Source organism: Achroia grisella, unplaced genomic scaffold (genome assembly GCF_030625045.1).
Source record: "Achroia grisella isolate CSIRO2021 unplaced genomic scaffold, CSIRO_AGI_Agris_v1 utg794, whole genome shotgun sequence".
In the NCBI taxonomy this organism is placed as follows: domain Eukaryota; kingdom Metazoa; phylum Arthropoda; class Insecta; order Lepidoptera; family Pyralidae; genus Achroia; species Achroia grisella.
In genome coordinates this window covers 1,594,921-1,614,590 of record NW_026713026.1, presented here as the reverse complement: position 1 = coordinate 1,614,590, position 19,670 = coordinate 1,594,921, and the positions used below count along the sequence as shown (strand labels likewise).

At 33.0% G+C, this 19,670-nt stretch overlaps 1 protein-coding gene and 1 long non-coding RNA gene across 3 annotated transcripts in view; both read right to left on the bottom strand.

The window, feature by feature from the left end:
• Positions 1-11,684, bottom strand: part of LOC131851601 (protein abrupt) — a 32,926-nt gene extending 21,242 nt beyond the window's left edge. For both annotated transcript variants that reach the window (XM_059202117.1, XM_059202118.1), the window contains exon 1: positions 11,499-11,684. In XM_059202117.1, coding sequence (XP_059058100.1) covers positions 11,499-11,514 — 16 coding nt within the window. In that variant the 5' untranslated portion in view covers positions 11,515-11,684. The remainder of the gene's footprint in view (positions 1-11,498) is intronic.
• Positions 11,685-11,695: 11 nt separating this feature from the next.
• LOC131851602 (uncharacterized) lies at positions 11,696-12,699 on the bottom strand. Its single transcript, XR_009357894.1, has 2 exons — positions 12,635-12,699; positions 11,696-11,794 (listed from the first exon to the last, which is right to left on the bottom strand). It is a non-coding gene; the product is annotated as an uncharacterized LOC131851602 (long non-coding RNA).
• Between the last annotated feature and the right edge of the window lie 6,971 nt (positions 12,700-19,670).

Sequence of the window (19,670 nt, the reverse complement as noted above, 5' to 3'; positions counted from 1 at the left end):
AGATCGATCGGAAGGGTTCTCTCCCACTGTATGTGTTATAACTTTTAAATTACGCAACGGATTTTAATGCAGTTTTCAGCAATAGATAGAGTGAATCAAGAGGAACGTTTATATATATAATAAATGCGTGTTATAGTATAGAATAAATTGAGAAATTTAAAGATTTGTAATGTAATGCGAAGACGGTGCCGGCATAGTTAACTAGTTTTATAATAAAGAGTAGAAGCGCGTATCCTTTTGAATATTAGAAAGTTTGATGTTACAGTAAATGCTTAAAAGGCATTTAACATTTTATTATTGACTTATATTACCCATATATTAAAGCAGTGACGCAAATTGTTACAACATACCGAGATGTAACGTACGTTCATATGAATCTCGATGCTTCCGTGTCTGGATTCGATTTTTGACTATATTATCCGTCATACTCGTGGACGGGTTTATTTGTAGGTGTTAGTCAACTGTGGTTATTGTTTCTGATTAATTATATAACTAACTGTAAGCGTGTTTAAATATAATGTATTTTATAACGTGCTATTTTGTAGTTTTTATTCACACAATGGATTAGTTAAATTTTATACTTTCTGGAAAGAGATAATAACTGAGTTTCTTGCCCGATCGTTATTTACTCTTAAATCTAAAATGTGAAAAAAAAATATTCAATAATTTCATAAAATTACATTTATTAGAACAAAGATCGTTTCTAAATACAATTCCGCAATTATAGGTATATCTATAGCGCAAAGAATTAGCGAATTAGAATTACCGTTTAAACAGAGGAATCGAACCCGCGACAATCGGAAGTAAAGTCGTCTGCTAAACTACTACACAACTGAGGCCGAGACACTTATATTCTTATAACATTGTTAGCTAAATCGTGACTCATCACGGATCAGTAAAAAGAAATAATACACTCAAGTGATACGTGTAAAATATAAAAATGCGTAATAACATAAAATCTTGACATACGCTGTCTGTAGCAGGCATATACGATTAGAAAATTCGCGCACGAATTCACAAAAATCGTTCAGTCCGTGGGGATTTGTAAATTATAATTTTGTACTTCGAATATATTAAGACGCATCAAAATGTGTTGTCTCGTTTACATTACTGTTAATTTATAAAATAACGAAACTATCTGTAATGTATAAAATTTCGGGCACAAATTGTCTGTCTAGAGGAGTGCAAAATTCTAATATTTTTTTTAAAATTATGCATTTAAAATAAAATAAATTTATAAATAAAACATTAGACTTACTATAATTTCCTTTTTTTTTGGTTAGGGTTTTCCCATCTCAGGGAAAGGCAAAAGCACACAGCCCATACTGCTATTGTCTTTACTGCCGTTATATTAATACGACTGATGACATGAAAACGTCAACGTCAAATAATGTCAATATTGTTAATTGTCAAATCGAGTTTTGTTTCTGTGCTATCAAAGTAATCTATTCGTAAACAAGTTTCCTTAATTTTGACTTTGGCAAATGCACCAACGTGCCAAGCATCAAAAAGAAAAAAAAGAAGTAATCTATATAATATGTAAAGAATTTTTTTGTAAATTGAACCTTAATGATGTTCAAACTTACAATTTCCGCCGGAGATAAAAAAGAGAAAAAAAAACTTACAATTTAAATTCATTATGTTCTAATTTCGATTTCAGTATTATATAGACTAGGTGACCCGCGCGACATCGTCTGCATCACACTTATCATTTTATATCGCTCAATTTACATTATTTTTAATTAATAGCCTACTAGTTGTGTCCAAGTTTTCATCAGCGTTAAATTCTAATATATAAATTTTAAATATAAAATATAGTCTATGTGTTATTCTGATACATAAGCTATGTTACTGTAAAGTTTCATCAAAATCCGTTCAGTAGTTTTTGCGTGAAAGAGCAACAAACATCCATCCATACTCACAAACTTTCGCATTTATAAGATTAGTAAGATGTTTCATTATAACATTAATTTACTATTCTCATATTTAGGTTACGTTTATATAATTTGTAAGGTTTAACACCAAATTACTGTTGAACAATGTGGAAATGTCGCTTTACTGCGCGGGGCGTCAGAGGGCGTAGCTGGCTGCCAAAACGGGCAAGTTTTAAATTGACTCGAAGTTTCGACCGCACCGAGATGGGTTTGTCGCTCACCAGAAGATTTAGAGACCTAATTAATCTCAGGAAATCCACTCGAGAACCGTAGTGCGCCGCCTTAATGGCCTGTCGTGTTCGCGATAACTAATTTAATATTTACCAAATAGAATATCGATAAAATAATTATCGATAAATTCATTCATTATTTATAACGATGAAAATGCATATAGCATATCATCGAACTTGTTAACCGTGGTAGACTTTTGTTGAAATTGGACAATTAATGCAGCGCCATCTAGTCCCAAACTAAACAGCGTTACATATTTAAGATTTTGAAATTAATACAAACTACCAAATAGGAAGATTGACAATAGAAAATAAATAAAATAGTTGAGTAACAAAATAAATAGGTCATAGTCATCAGTGCACACCAGTCTACAAGCAGCAACCGTTCACGAGAATGACGTATAAAACGTATTAATCAATATACTGTTTATAAGTTATTCCCATGAACCTGATTACTGATTTTCTAATTATAAATTGAAACATCACCGAATATAGGAAATTGTATCTGAAGTCTGAAATCTGAGCTTAATCTGAGATTAATTCAACTATTTTACGATAGATGACGCTCATCTATACATTTATTACATAGAAATAAAATTGGAGTGTCTGTTTGTAATATTGAAATAACCGTTGTTTACTACATGCCAATGAATATGAATACGGTACATACACCAAAATAACATTCTTTACAATGTTTGTGTGTCTGTCTGTTTGTTCCGGCTAATCTCTGAAATGGGTGTACCGATTTTGACGAGATTTTTTGGCAGGTAGCTGATGTAATAAGGAGTTAGGCTACTTTTATTTTAGAAAAATAAAGTTAAATTCCACGCCGACGAATTCGCGGGAACAGCTAGCCTAGCATAGAATGGATGAAGTAATCCCGACATTTTATATATTATGAATTTAATATCACTTGGAAAGCAGCTGATCTCCACGACTGTATTTCCTAAATATTTAAAGTTCTTAAATATATCTGCTACATATTAAACATCAAATATTTAAATAAATAATCGGCTGAATAATAATTAATGTAAATTATTTGTGTATATAAAAATTGCATAAGTATAACATTAGCGAATATCGCTAAATTGTTGGAATACAAAATTCTGATCGGTTCTAAAGCAGTAGTTGTGTTATTAGGATCGTGACATTTATATATTAGGTAACGCAATTGCGTAAGATCATTCGAGAATTAAATAATTGTGTTGTAATTAATAACGCATGTTTTACGGTACAGAAGCAACTAACCTCTGACCATCAATTTGCAGTTTTTGCCAAGCAAGCAACGCCACTATCGTCGTGGAGATCTTTGGGGGAGGCCTATGTCCAGCAGTGGACGTCTTCCGGGCTGCGATGATGATGATGATGAAGCATCGCCACTACGCATCTTGACTACGGCACGCAAGTTCGTCGTGTGTCAAAATTCAATCGAGTGTCCTAACATGTTTCCTCTGTCTTTCAAAGAATAAACGCATCTTGACTAGGGCCCTCACTGGACATTGTAAATTGAATAGACTCAAGGCAAGGCCTGCGTTTAACAACAATCTTTAGATTTGGCCAGGCTGAAGAGAAAAGAACGTCTTCACACATACCTATATCGTTCTAGACCATTATTGCATAAACGAAAAATCTCCTTTAGAAAGTATAACCATAGTTTTTTTTATACTACTATGGTGGAAAACGAGCATACGGCCCATCTGATAGTAAATTGTTACCGTAGCCTATGGACGCCTGAAACACCAGGGTGTCACGTACGCGTTGGCGACCCTTAATATACCCTTCTTGAAAAACCCCATGCTGTAGTCTCGTGAGAAAACCTGGGTAAGTTCATTTCATATCCTGAGGAGATAAAAACCATCGCTCCTAAGAATATCCTTCAATGCTGTCCCTGGCGGGTGTAGGTAGCGAACTTTGAAAATGGGAAAGCACAATAGATCTATGCAGGTCGCAGTGCTACACGTCTTAGCACCTGATAATAGCCTAAAACCCTCAATAAAAAAGAAAACCTCTGAGCACTGTTGTTAAGTTTAAAACACTTAGCGGCGTACGAGGAAATTAAAAATAATAATAATAATAATAATAATAATCTTAGGACAATTCACACAGCGCCATCTAGACCCAAGTTAAGCTAGCTAAAGCTTGTGTTATGGGTACTAGATAACTGATACAAATACTTAGATATTTTTTTTTTGTAAATACATACATATTATATATAGAAAACACCCAGACCGATACAAACAATCATACTCATGAATACAAAATGTTTGTGCCGTGCGAGGAATTAAAAATGATATAATATGAAAAATGATATAATATGATAAAATAATTTAGTAAATCAGTTCATGTTTTATCTATAACCTTTACACATTGTATTTAAAAAGATTTTCGTTAGTTTAAATCTCGTGCAAACTTGTAGAAGGGTGAAAATATCCTCGTAGGGTTGACAATACTGTCTCTCATCGCGACTTAATCTGAATAAATAGCAGTTTATTGACACGAGTGTTTGGGTGGGTTTCGTGAAAAAGCTTCTTTGTAGTCTGTCACGGTTTGTTCATATATATATATATATATATATATATATATATATATATATATATATATATATATATATTAGCTGTGCCTGCGATTTCACCCGCGTAAAATTTATAGCCTATATGTTATCTGATGTATAAGCTACATTACTGTAAAGATTCATCAAAATTCGTTCAGTAGTTTATTAAATACTCGCAAATTCTCGCATTTATAATATTAATAAGATTAGTAGTAGTTGACTCGTAATATATATATATATATTACACTAGATAGCAATGGAATGGTGCACGAGACATTGCTATCGGTATATCACCAGGAATTAACCTTTATGGTGTTCAGGGAACAGCGTGAAGATCAACCAGATTTGGTATATTACTAGCAAATAGATCACTAGTCGATATTACTAAAAATATATATATTAACTAGTGTTAAGTTAGTTATAATAAATTAAAAATAATGAGAAATAAATTAATGAAAATTGTAAAATAGGATGTCTGGACGGGGCCGGCCCAGGGCGGGCGGGGGCGGGTCGCGCCGGCTGTCTCAGCGGCTGCTCCAATATGCATAAGCTCTGATTTATTTACAGTCAGTTAGTGGCCTTTGGCGGAAGTCTTTACTTTTGCATGCATAGTTTATTTGAGATCTAATTATCATCACCCAATATGAATATAAATTAATTAGTTTATTTACCTCGCAATATATGACGACCTCGGTGGTTTAGTGGTTTAGCACGCTGCTTTACTTCCGATGGTCTTGGGTTCTATTCCTCGCATGGTACGAACATTTATATTCATAAGTATGATTGGTTGTATCGGTCTGGGAATTTTCTATGTATAATATGTATGTATTTACGAAAAAAAATCTATGTATTTGTATCAGTCGTCTAGCATAACATAAAATTTAGCTAGCTTAACTTGGTTCTAGGTGGTGCTATGTGAATTGTTCTGGTAATATTATTATTATATTATATTTAAGAAATATACAGTACAACCTAGGATGCCAACCGTAAAACCGTAACTACGATTGACCGGACATGTTAATTCTCTAATGTTTGTAAGATATTTTAAATACTAGGATGTAACTTACTAGGTTAGAGTGCTAAATTGAGATAAAGTTAAATGTATAGTTTAGATTGGGAGTATTAGAGGCAGTGTATATAGTGGAGGTCAAAGTTATAGTAACAACCGTATCATGCCTTATTTGTATAACTACTAGGTATAGGAATAATGGTATAAGAATATGACATGTAAATAAATAACTAGCTCATCCCCACAGCTTTGTCTACATTACATTTACTTAACATTTACATTATTTTATGTCCAATTTACATTATATTTGTTTTAAATTCTAATGCTATAGAATGCTATATGCAGAAACTTTAGAGAACTATACTTAATATTACTGTAAAGTTTCTTCAGAATCCGTTCCTACTGAACGAAATTTTGCATGAAAGAGTAAAAAATATTCATACATTCATAGTCACAAACTTCTCGCAGGAGTTTTTTAGCGAGTCATAAGAATGACTTTTAAATATATATATTTTATATATGTATATAATGGTATTTAAAAGTCTGTATTTTACACCTCAAAACGATAAATTCTTCTCCACTCAATTTAACTGTATACCTACGCAAATTCGCAAAGAATTTCTATGATTTCATAAACGAAAATTTGCACTATCCTTTAGAATGATCAGATTCAATAATCACCACGGTCGAGACAAATCGTGAATTAGAAATTCGTGCACAGCGTGCATTCGTAATGGAAATGGCGTATAGATAAAAAAAATCAAACAATAATCTTGAAACAAGCGGCAGCAACATCATTAAACAACCGCGGCGGCCCCCTGCCGCCCGGTCCTGGAGGGGATCATCCCCAGGATGGGGGTGGGCGGGTGGTTTTGGGCGGGCGGGGGCCGAATATCAACGAACTCATGTATACGTGTGACGGTCGTACGTCACGCGTTCGTGTATTCTGTTAGTAAACAATTCGACTCGGTACGCATCTCGCCAGTACTGACAGGTGCATTTACATCACTTTTTTCATTCTCCGACGATACATCTTTACATATAATACAAATTCAAAAATCATTTATTCATATAGGATATTATAGCCGCTTATAAACGTATTTCTTTTATATTATAAATTTTTCCCTAGCGTCCAGTACCAACATACTATAACTACATACATATTTCATTAAATATATAATAATTATAACAACTAGTGGGCGCAAATCGTCGAAATTTGACCATAATTAATTTAACAGCCAGTAAAATTATAGACAAACAATATTATTCTCAACATATACGTGTGTGTGTCAAATAGATGGTAGTGTGCGTAATGTTTTTTTATTCTTTTAATGTATTCTTTATTCATAATTTAAAATAAATATTTGCTTTCTGCACTACGTCTCTATTTAAACTATAAGTGTGGGTAATTTCATACTCCTTCGTCCATGCATTTTCGTAAAAAGAGTTTCATAATTTTCACGTTTAATACTTGAAAACTTTGTATATGGATGATTTATTTATTTGCTTACTACATGGATCTTACTAAATGTTTAAAAATACATGACATGTAGCATCCTGTAGGCGTGTGCTAACATTAAAAACGTGGTCATAATTAACTCAATCTAAATATTAAGTCGTTACATTTCTTTTCATTATCTTACTAATATTATAACTAATACATATAAACTTATACTAATATAAACTAGCTTTAAAAAAAATAGAATATTCAACTGAACTGGATCAGTATATATATCCAATTGAGAAGAACTGGCAAGAAACTCAATTGAATATTAATTTTTTTTTAAAGCTAGTTTATATTAGTATAAGTTTATATGTATTAGTTATAATAAAGAAAGAAACGGTAGGGAAAAAAATATAATATAAAAATGACGTTCATAATCCGCTATAATGTCCTACATGAATTTTTAATTTGAATTTAAATAGACGCGAAAGTTTGTGAGTATCGATGGATTAATGTTTGTTACTCTTTCACGATAAAACTACTGAAAGGATTTTGATGAAACTACAGTAATATAGCTACGACCTCGGTGGTCTAGCGGTCTAGCACACCGCTTTACGACCGATGGTCGCGGGTTCGATTCCTCGCACGGCACAAACATTTGTATTCATGAGTATGATTGTTTGTATCGGTCTGGGTGTTTTCTATGTATAATATGTATTTATTTACAAAAAAAAAATAATCTATGTATATGTATCAGTTATCTAGTACATAACACAAGCTTTAGCTAGCTTATCTTGGGTCTAGATGGTGCTGTGTGAAGTGTCCTGATATTATTATTATTATATATATTATTATATATAAAATAAATCATAGGCTATTTTCATGTGGGTGAAACCACAGGATCAGCTAGTACAGGATACAGTAAATCACAATATTCCACCAATATTAATTAATACTATTGAACAATAATTACATATATAGTCAACATTCGTATATAAAAATAATATAGTTACAGTATTGTTTATGAAAAGAATCATTTAATAAAATCAAGGTAAAAAAGAATCTAAAAATATCCATGTAAGTTTTTCCTAAGTTTAGAACTTAGACTAAATAAATCCAAGTCTGCTTTTATAAATAATTTTTCTTTATTATAAAAATAATTATGAAATAAAATAGTAATGTAATTTATATGCTAATTGTAATGATGAGTTTAAAAAGAATCATCTATAGAGACGACAAAAAAACTGTGACATGTCTTTGGCGAATTAAATTTTATTACTTGATATACTATATATAGATTGAATGACATTATATATTTAATAATTTACAAGATTAAGTCATATTAGTATTGAATTAAAAAATCTGTTATTACGTAGAGCCAGTGTCTAATAACTGTCTAATAACTTAATTTAGTATTAAATTATAAAAAAAACTATGTAGAGTCGATTCTCATTTTCATTAAATCGCCTTAGTTTCAAATAGAGTATATAATAAAGCTATAATATTTATTTTAAAGCTATTTAAGCTGATAATAGACAGAATAATATTTCTCATTCCAACTGAAGTGGCTTTTACTAACTTGATTACAATTTTTGTAACGATTTCTATGTGGATCTTCATTGTGATATGTAAATTTACTGACTATTTTTTTATTTGTTTGCTGTGATTTATAAATTTATTCTATTTTATTTGAAATTAATATGTTACCTAAAAATCTACTGCCATCCTACGAAAACCCAGTAAATTACAGACAAATCTGGCTATTGAGACCGTTGAATACATTCAGAGCAAGAGAAATAGGAGTGTGCTATGTTACTCAATCAGCTGATACGAAAAAAGAATATTTATGCAGTTAAAGGGCCAACCCAAATGCCTATCTTAGTAATTATAGAGATTGAAAAAGTTTCTCTAAGAAGTAATTGTGTGGAAAATTTTGTTTTTTAAACCCTTAAATACTCTTTTGTTTTTTAAACACTTTAATAACTCTTAAACCCTAAGACTGCGCGGTTCCGTAGTAGGTAATAATCGTGTAATCGTGCAAAAATCTTTACGTTTATGTCCATATCCGAGTGCCATATGGATTTATGTCAAACCCATACCGTAAATCCACTTTAAGTTCTTCTCCCTCAGTGGTCTAGGGATTTAGCACACGGCCTAATTTCCTATTGTCGAGGGTTCGATTCCTCGTACGCTACAAACATTTGTATTAATGAGTTGTATTGGTGTGAGTATATTTTATATACATTATGTATGTTTTAATAAAAACATGTTTTTAAATATTTCTGGCAGTTGTTAAGTACATATAAGACACCCTAAATAGACCCCCTATTTAGTTTGCAACTAGATAGCGCTGTTTGAATTATCCAGAGTACCATTTTTTTTTAATTAAAAAATAAATTACATACGTAAGTACCACGTATCAAGAGACATTAATAGATAGATCTATTATAATTATTGCTACCACATAACGTCTACCACTTAATTGGTTGTAATTACCGTAATATCTAGAAGAACCGAGGCACTTACATATATGTATTTGTATACTAGAAAATATCTGAAATCATCTTGTATGTCGTATATAATTATATGGAAATAGGCAAATGAAATCTATAGCTAAATATGGAAATAAAAGTGTATGAGCTATTTTTGATTAGAAACGTAAATAAATAAATACTATATGTATAATATATTGTATCATTTCATTTGTTTTAAATATATTCTAGTTATTTTTCTATATACATATTTTTTGGCAACAGTGAATTCTGAAACTTCCCCTTTTTGCAAATATTAATTTAATTTTTATACAATAAGTTAATCAAAAATCTATACATAAAATAATATTCTAACAGGACGATGTATACATTATAGATATTTAAAATAAATTTATCTTTATTAGAGCAACAGAAGCCGAAAACAACAGTTTTTCGTTTACAATTTAAGTTTAAGATTTTTTAACTTCTTCATATAAAATGTGACTGTTTAATCTTCATACAAAAAAGAGTACAAAGTTTATGTGTCACACATTAATGTAATAATATAAGTTTATAATTACTTTATTAATAGTCAGAAGCATGATATATGCAAGACGTAGTATTGTAATTGCTCTTGATTAAAGTTGGTTTGACGACAAATTCTAACTGTTTATAAATTGAAGTAAAAGAACATCTAATATATAAGATATTCGTATATACCATTCTATACTCTAGTAATACCTTGTTTAGGGTCCTCATTTTGTATTGCGCAACTTTCTGCCATTTGATTACCCAGCTAACTTCAACTATTATGTACTCTCCTTTTTAATTTTGTTATCTTATGGTACAAATAAAGTTTTTTTTTTAAACTATACAAGAATTCTCATCTTAAGGAGAGGAGATGACAATTATTATTATTATTATTATTAGTCTCATGTCAAAGTGTTCGTAACAAAACTCCTCCGAAACAGCTTGAGCGATTCTTAACATATATTGTGGGTGAACATAAGTTAATCTGCACAGTGTTCGTTACAAAACTCTACTGAAATGGCCGATTTTTACGATATATAATCTGAGAATAGAACGTAAACTATTTTAATACCCTATGATAATGGTGGTCCACAATAAAAGTTTATTTGGCAAAAACTTATAATTTTATAATTGTGTGTGTAATACAACTTCAGTTTCACACTTCTACCATCAACCCCTATTTTTGAATAGCAATATTACTTATATGGCAAAACAACATTTGCTGTCTCAACTATTACATTTAAAAAAACTAGTCGTCGCCTATTGGTCGAAATTAAGTTAAACTTACCATAATTAAGTTAAATTATAAGTTCGAACCTTATTAAGATTCTATTGTCAAAGATTACTTTTATGCGTGTATCAAATACATAATGGTAGTCTGTGTAATGTTTTTTTATTTATTTAATGTATTTTTGTGCATAATTTTAAAATATATAGATATGCATTATAGTGTCATGAATTTCTCTCTATATAAACAATTAATAATATAAAAACGTCCGCCTCCCTTCCAAGTTACTATACCTAATAAGATGCATATAATGTGTGTGAATAATATAAAAAAATAAAATACTACACAAGTAGTCAAAAGTGACATATATCAAACAAAATCTAAAATATTTTTTTCATGTAGGATATTTTAGCCGCTTATGAACGTAAAATGTTTTATATTAGATTGTTTCCCTGCTTGCCAGATTCAATTGAGAATAATTAGCACTAGCTCAAATGAATTTCTTGTTTTTTTTAAAGCCAGGTTATTTACAATGTTTATTTATAGGTGTCTATGTGTAACGTATGAAGAGTATAGAGTGTAGAATATGATAAATACTCACCAGTTTCGGTCGCCATGGCCGCGTGTTCGGAGGGCGGCACGGCGGAGTCTGGGCGGCCGCGCGCGCTAAACGAATCCACTCCCGCGCATTCCAACCGTGCGCCCAGTGTCGCCGCCACTTTATCTGACTAATCGCACTTTTTATTCTGATTTACTCCTTCCTCTCTTTTGCTCTTCTTTTTTACTCTCTGTTTACTCTCCCTGTTACTCTCGCGTTTCTTTCTTTTTCTTCCTGCGCTTTTAACACTTGCGCCGTTTGCTGAGTATTATTTTTTATTTACGTTTGTTTATTGTGTCCTGCAAAATAGTTTAGTTGTTTTCTAAGTAGTGGTTTAATTTGATAATAAAAATAAATATTTTAATAATTCGACGTTTGGATCGAGCGGTGATATTTTGTATGACGAAATAATTTGAAATATCGTAATATTTACGTAGAGAAGGGTGTATGTTTCTTGCAACTCGTTTGCATTCAGCGGCGTAAATATAAATTTAATCGAAATATAAAAAAGTTACATTTGATTTCAATATATGCTTTAAATGACCAAAAGTATTAATTTAAAATGAAAAATAATGCATTTCCAATTGACAGTAATATAGGTAATATCGCATCTAACGTTTATTAAGTATGTAACAATCAATTAAGATAATTCGTAATTAATGATATAATTTCCACTAGAGATCGTATAACCAATTACACCGGCGTATAAAACAACTCACTTGCGTCTACGTGACGTAATAAATATAAAAACCTCAATTAACAGTTCATCACCAATGATCACGCACTAGACACTGCACTGGATGCGTCCAGTGATGATGAAGCGCGGCCCCCGAGACCGCGTTAGTTCGTGGGGTCGGTGCAACGATCGATGGCGCTCCCTGCACCGCCACAATAAGGGAGGAGCGGGCAGATAGAAATCAATACGATGTCCATCATCGCATGCACCCTCCCCTGGCCCCGCACCGCCTGCGCCTTGCACCCGCCGGGAAATGCATTTTCCGCGACACCGCCGCCCTACACCCTTCTCCCGCTCGATACACGATTAAACACGGCGACGCGCCCGATTTCGGCGGCGACGATACTTTTTTTGCAATGTCCGGTATTATGCACCGCTCGGTCCGTCCGTGTCCGGTCCGTACCTGACGCACGCGTGCGTTCGGTTACGCGTCACGCGGGCGACTGTCGCCCCGCCAGTCGGGCCGAGAATAAACAGCGTGGGGCGCGGGGGGCGGGGCGGTGCAGCGCCTGCACGCCCACAGCGGCCGCCCACGGACGCCGGACGCCGGACGCCGGACGCGAGTACCACGGGCCGGACGCCGGACGGGGACTCGGCCGAGCCGTTCGCGGGTGTTTCAGGACGCGCCACGCGTGCCGTGTCAACGATCTCGTAATGTGCAATGCTCGCGTATTTTCGTTCACGGAAATTGTCGCGTAGTGTGGACGCGCTGTACGCTACGGTCGGGATTGATAAAGCTCTCGCGCTATGAGCGATGGGCTTTTTAGTTTTTATTTATTGTCTATGATTGTCTTGCATTAGGGTGGGATGAGTTATCCGTTTTACTAGTTCGAGATCCTTTTATACAGACGTAGAGACAGTACCATTTATTACAGTATAGTTGTAGTTACATCTCTTTTAGTATTTTCAAGTATATACATATTAATTTCTTGTCTAAAAACAAATGTTAGTAGGTTACTTGGGGTCTGCAATTTATTAGTAAAATTATGATTCAATAAACATGTATTTATTTGAGATGTTTTAAATACAATTAATATTATATCTCTATTTTACAATACACCCTACAATAGACTTATACATTATTTGTAGTTGCATTTTAAATATATTATTACTTCTTTCATTTTACGTACATTTTTATGAAAAAAATAACTATTTCTGATATTATAATGTGACTACTCGCCCCGACTTCGCACGGGTGTAGGTACATGTATTATATTCCTCTTGAATCACTCTATCTATTAAAAAACTGCTTCAAAATCCGTTGCGTAGTTTTAAAGATTTAAGCATACATAGGGACAGACAGCGACAGTGACTTTATTTTATACTATGTAATGATAATGATGATGGAGCTGCTTCTAATTTATTATTACATTAAGTACGATTCCACGTTTAAAAAATATAATAGAATATATATTTTTTTTACTGTAGTTTTGACTACACATTACGACTGTTATGCGAAATGGGATAGACAGATATATTGTCATTTATCAGCATCACGGTGAATGCAACATTTGACAGGCCCACATATAGCTGTATATATTTATAATATAATAACAATAATCTCAGGACAATTCACACAGCGCCATCTAGACCCAAGTTAGGCTAGCAAAAGGTTGTGTTACGGGTACTAAATAACTGATAGATAGACATAGATAATTTTTTTTACATAAATACATACATATTATACATAGAAAATACCCGGACTGATACAAACAATCATACTTATGAATACAAATGTTTGTGCCGTGCGAGGAATCGAACCCGCGACCATCGGACGTAAAGCGGTGTGCTAAACCGCTATATTTCATATTTATCATATTTGCATCTAAAACAAATATATAACAATATCATATTTGGTAAATATATAATTGAAGGCCTCGGTGGTATAGCAGTTACGCCGCATTACTTCCGATGGTCGCGGGTTCGATTCCTAGCATGGTGCAATTGTTATTCATAAGTATGATTGTTTGTATCGGTCTGTATGTATATTATGTATTTAAAAAATATATATTTGGGTATTTATATCCAATGTCTAGTACTGAAAAGACAAGCTCTACTAAGCTTGGGGCTAGATGGCGCTGCGTGAATTGTCCAGGGTTATTATTATTATTATTAAAATACATTTATTTTCAATGATACTTAATGGGACTTTTAAAAGTACAAGATAAAGTCCATTTATCTTATTGTATAATTCATCACTACATTAAGTATTACTAAACAGAGTCATATGACATGAAATGATAGATACCTATTCGGTAGATGCTCAAACACGCTAAATAGAAATAGAAATAATTTTTATTCAAATAAACTTAATATAAGCACTTTTGAATAGTAACATTTTTTTATACTACCGCTCGGAAATGCAGACTCATCACAAGAAGAATGAACAAGAAACTTGTGTGTTGCTCGACGCTCACACGACACTCACAATTGCAATAAACTTAATATAAAATGAACTTATACAATAAAATACACACTAAACAAAAACAAAAAAAACTTAAAACATTGTAACAATTACAAAAAAAAATAGGAGAAATACTTTTACCATTTATAGTGTGTGTATTTGTAAAAAATAAAATAATATATTTCTAAGACTTAACAGTAGATGTTAGATATATATTAGATACTAGATATCTATGTAAATTAGATATATTGATGGAAAAACTACAAAAATTTCCGATAGGACACGGATTTTAGGATCCGAACCCAAAACGATAAATCGCGTATCCCTCACAGCGCTATATATCGGTAACTATAATCTTAAACAATGTATTCCATATTAAACTACTATTATTTTATTATAACAGACTAGCTGTGACCGCGATTTTAGTCGCGTTAAATTTCAATCTATGTGTTATTCTGATGCATAAGCTATATTACTGTAAAGTTTTATCAAAATCCGTTTAATAGTTTTTGCGTGAAATAGTAACAAATTTATAAGATTTGAAAATTGTATTTGTTTTGGATATCGTTAAATAGTTATAATATAATTCGTTGGCTTCTTTTATGCTACAATGCTGGCAAACAAGCATACGGCCCATCTGATGGTAAATGGTTACCGTAGCTTATGGGTGCCTGAATTAAAGAATTAAAGAATTTATTTAAACCAAAAAACAAAGTTATAACAATAACATATTAAACGTAAACAACTACATTAGTTTACAAAAAACTGTGTTGCAGTTATTTGCGCCCATCTTTCGAATCATCGGGGGTGCCGGGTTACAGACCCATAAAATCGCTGTCCAACATCATACAAATATAGGGGTCACCCACTGGTCGAAATTGGACCATAATGAATAAACACTGGATTATATCTGCGTGTGTGTGTCAAGTACATGTTAGTGAATAATAATAATAATCTCAGGACAATTCACACAGCGCCATCTAGACTCAAGTTAAGCTAGCTAAAGCTTGTGTTATGGGTACTAGACAACTGATACAAATACATAGATTTTTTTGTAAAATAAATGGAAATTTACTACTAGTATTTACATAACCTAATTGTACAACTAAGAACCTAAAATTAAAAATCTTCAAGGGTCCTAGCGCTATAAGACTTTTCAAAAAAATAACGAAAAGGTTAGTCGACATCATGGAAGACCGAAGAGCTGGCAGCTACCTTGGACAAAGAATTAGTCTAGCTATTCAAAGAGGGAACGCTGCCAGTATCTTCGTAACGTTGCCTAAAGGGACCCCTTTTAATAATATATTTTAGTCATCATATTATATATTTTTTTTGTAAATACATACTTATTATACATAGTAAACACCCAGACCAACACAAACAATCATACTCATGAATACAAATGTTTGTGCCGTGCGAGGAATCGAACCCGCGACCATCGGACGTAAAGCGGTGTGCTAAACAGCTAGACCACCGAGGTCGTCAATGTAATGTTTATTTTATCGATTTAATATATTTAGGACAAAGTATGTCAGCTGAAGTGGCAGTGGGCCGGGCATATCAGCAGCGGAAGAAAGGTTATAGAGTGGAGGCCGCGTATGGGTCGACGGAGTGTCGGGCGCCCTCCTGCAAGATGAACCGACGACATTACGAAGGTGGCCAGGAGTGGATGGATGCGGACGGCGGAAGAGCGCAGATGGTGGAAGTCTTTGGGAAAGGCCTATGCCCAACAGTGGACAGACACAGGCTGATGATGATGATGATGATGATGAATTATGAAAAATAAAAAAATTATTACCATTCTGCACTTGTTCTCTATATAAACTATAAGTGTGCGAACTTTCGTGCTTCTTTATCCACACAATTTTCGTAAAAATTGGTACAATTTTTTTGCGTACTCGTATCAAAATATTTATAAAGATACTAGGTGACCCCGCAAACGTTGTTGCCATATAAATTAAAATCTCTATTGAGAAATAGGGGTTGATGGTAGAAGGGTGAAAATTTAGGGTTGTATGTATTTTTTAATGCCAAATAAAAAAAAAATTATGGGTGGACAATTATCGCTTAGGGGTGTGAGAAATACACTGAATATGTATATAGAGTTTCATAAATATTGTTCAAGCCGTTTCGAAGGAGTATGGTAACTAACACTATGACACGAGAATTTTATTAATATTATAATCGCGAAAGTTTGTGAATATGGATGGATGTTTGTTACTCTTTCACGTAAAAACTACTGAACGGATTTTGACGAAACTTTACAGCAGAGGTTGCCAAACTTTTTTGTGTCGTAGAGTCTACGACACAAAAAAGTTTACCATATTTTTCGGTTTTGGATAGACGCCCCATTCTTACTTGGTATTGATTTTTTGTAAATTTCTAATTGTAGTAAAATATAGTTTTAAAAACATAAAGTAAAAACAGGATAACCGCTGTCGTAGACTCCTTGCAGTTTGTCATAGACCCCTGGCGGTCGATATAGACCACTTTAAGAATCACTGCTTTGCAGTAATATAGCTTATCCATTAGAATAACATATAGGCTATTGATTTCACGCGGTTAAAACCGCGGACACGGCTTGTTTTGTACATAAGAAGAATCTATTTAACAATATTTATTTAGATCCCTCAGTGTATGAGTCTAATTCATAACTATCCGTTTCTATTTTTATATCGTATTTACGGGGAAATCCTAACAATGACTAATATAATTAGTCCGTCTTGTTACGGGAAATTTCAACATTTATTACGTGATTTATATCAATATATACATACGATCGATTAAATAATACATTTTCCTTATTATCTAACTGTGAAGATGTTTATATTATTTTGTTTGCTTTATTACATGTGTTGCAAACTCTTTGCATATTTTTATGTTTAATTTTAAATGTATTTTGTCTTACAACCGTTTGTACACGTATCCTCATTATAAGTATTTACCATTTTCTATCCATTGTTTGATTTATATCACACATACAGTCCACTCGTTCTATCCACAACATTTTGGTCCTATATCGATAGAAATCCAACATTTACATGCTACAACATGTTTATATTCTTGATGTTAATAATAATAATAATCTCAGGACAATTAACGCAGCGCCATCTAGACGAAAGTTAAGCTAGCTAAAGCTTGTGTTATGGGCACTAGATAACTGATACAAATACATAGATATTTTTTCCGTAAATACGTACATATTATACATAGTAAATACCCAGACCGATACAAACAATCATACTAATGAATACAAATGTTTGTGCCGCCGTGCGAAGATTAGAACCCGCGACCATTGGAAGTGAGGCACATCGCCTCACTTCAAACCACTAGACCATTGAGGCTGTCATATGTATTATGTGTTTTATAACAATATACATATACTTCATTCATCATCATCATTTCAGCCTGTATCTATCCACTGTTGGCCTTTACCAAAGATTTTTTTTTATTTATTCCGCAAGTCCTTTCGGATGTCAATTCCAGGCTTTTTTCTTATACTTAATTACACACAAACATTTCCAATTTTTACATTATTTGTCTTAAGCTAGTTCTCTTACTAATACTTTAGGGATATATTTACAGGGTTTTTTTTTCTACTATTTATATTAGATTGCATCTTACTATAATAATAATAATCTCAGGACAATTCACACAGCGCCATCTAGACCCAAGTTAAGCTAGCTAAAGCTTGTGTCATGGGTATTAGATAACCGATACAAATACATAGATTATTTTTTTCGTAAATACATAGATATTATATATAGAAAACACCCAGACAAAGAATCATACTCATGAATACAAATGTTTGTGCCGTGCGAGGAATCGAACCCGCGACCATCGGACGTAATGCGGTGTGCTAGACTGCTAGACCACCGAGGTCTTTATTTCTATTTTTATTTTTCCCAAACACTTCCACCATGTGGGATCTTCCGCATCCATCCACTCCCAGCCACCTTCGTGATGTCATCGGTCCGTCTTACAGGAGGGCGTCAAATATTCCGTATGATCGATTAAATAATACATTTTCCTTATTATCTAACTGTGAAGACGTTTATATGATTTCTGAATGGACAATCAAATCTTATAACGATACAAGGAAGATCCTTACGTGTACGAACATGAGCAGAAATATAAGAGGCTTCAAATTGCCGATGTAAAGCGATTTATTACCTTACTAGCTGTGCCCGCGACTTCGTCCGCGTAATTGACAAAATAATGATAAAATATTTAATGAACTAACCTAATAGAACTCAAAGAAGTTTCATCGTTCTAGCTTTACTTTAAATCATACACTTTATTTGGATTATTATAGGTGTTTTCATTACTGATTTCACGAACTTTTGGAGTAAGTCTGAGTTGTAATCACTAGACTACGATCTCTATAGTTATTATTTATTTACATATATATATATATATATATGATATAAATGTAAGTGATCGCTGTCTTATTGAAGATATATGAGAAAACTATATGTTGTTGTGGAACTTTATTAATGTAGGTAATAGAACCCAAAGAATTATCTTTCGCGTTTAGTAGGTATAAACATCTATTCAAATAAATAAAATTAATATATCTGGTTGTAATTTCAAATTAACAGCTTTTTATTGAATGTATATGAAAGTATATGTAGTACCTACATTGAAAATTAATTTACAAAACAAATCTCTTTTTATCTGTCTGTTTGTTTTTGTAAATTTCTCGAAATGGCTGGGCTAATTTTGACAGGACTATCACTAGCAGATAGCTAATGTTATAAGGAGTAACTTAGGCTATTTATATTTTGGAATTTTCATTTATGTTAATATAAAAATTCCAAAGTAAAAATTTGTTAAAAAAATCCCACGCGAAGTCCTGACTAAAGTCGTATCCGTCAGGCGGGAGTTGGCCTTCAGCCGCTCCATAAGTCCTTCCGCGAGTTTGGAGTGCCATCTGCACTTGCCCCCTATCCCCCAGTGAAGCAGTAAAGGCCAGCTGCAGCGAACAGCCTTACATTGATCCGAAGAAAAGCTTCACATAAAATTAAGTTTTTAT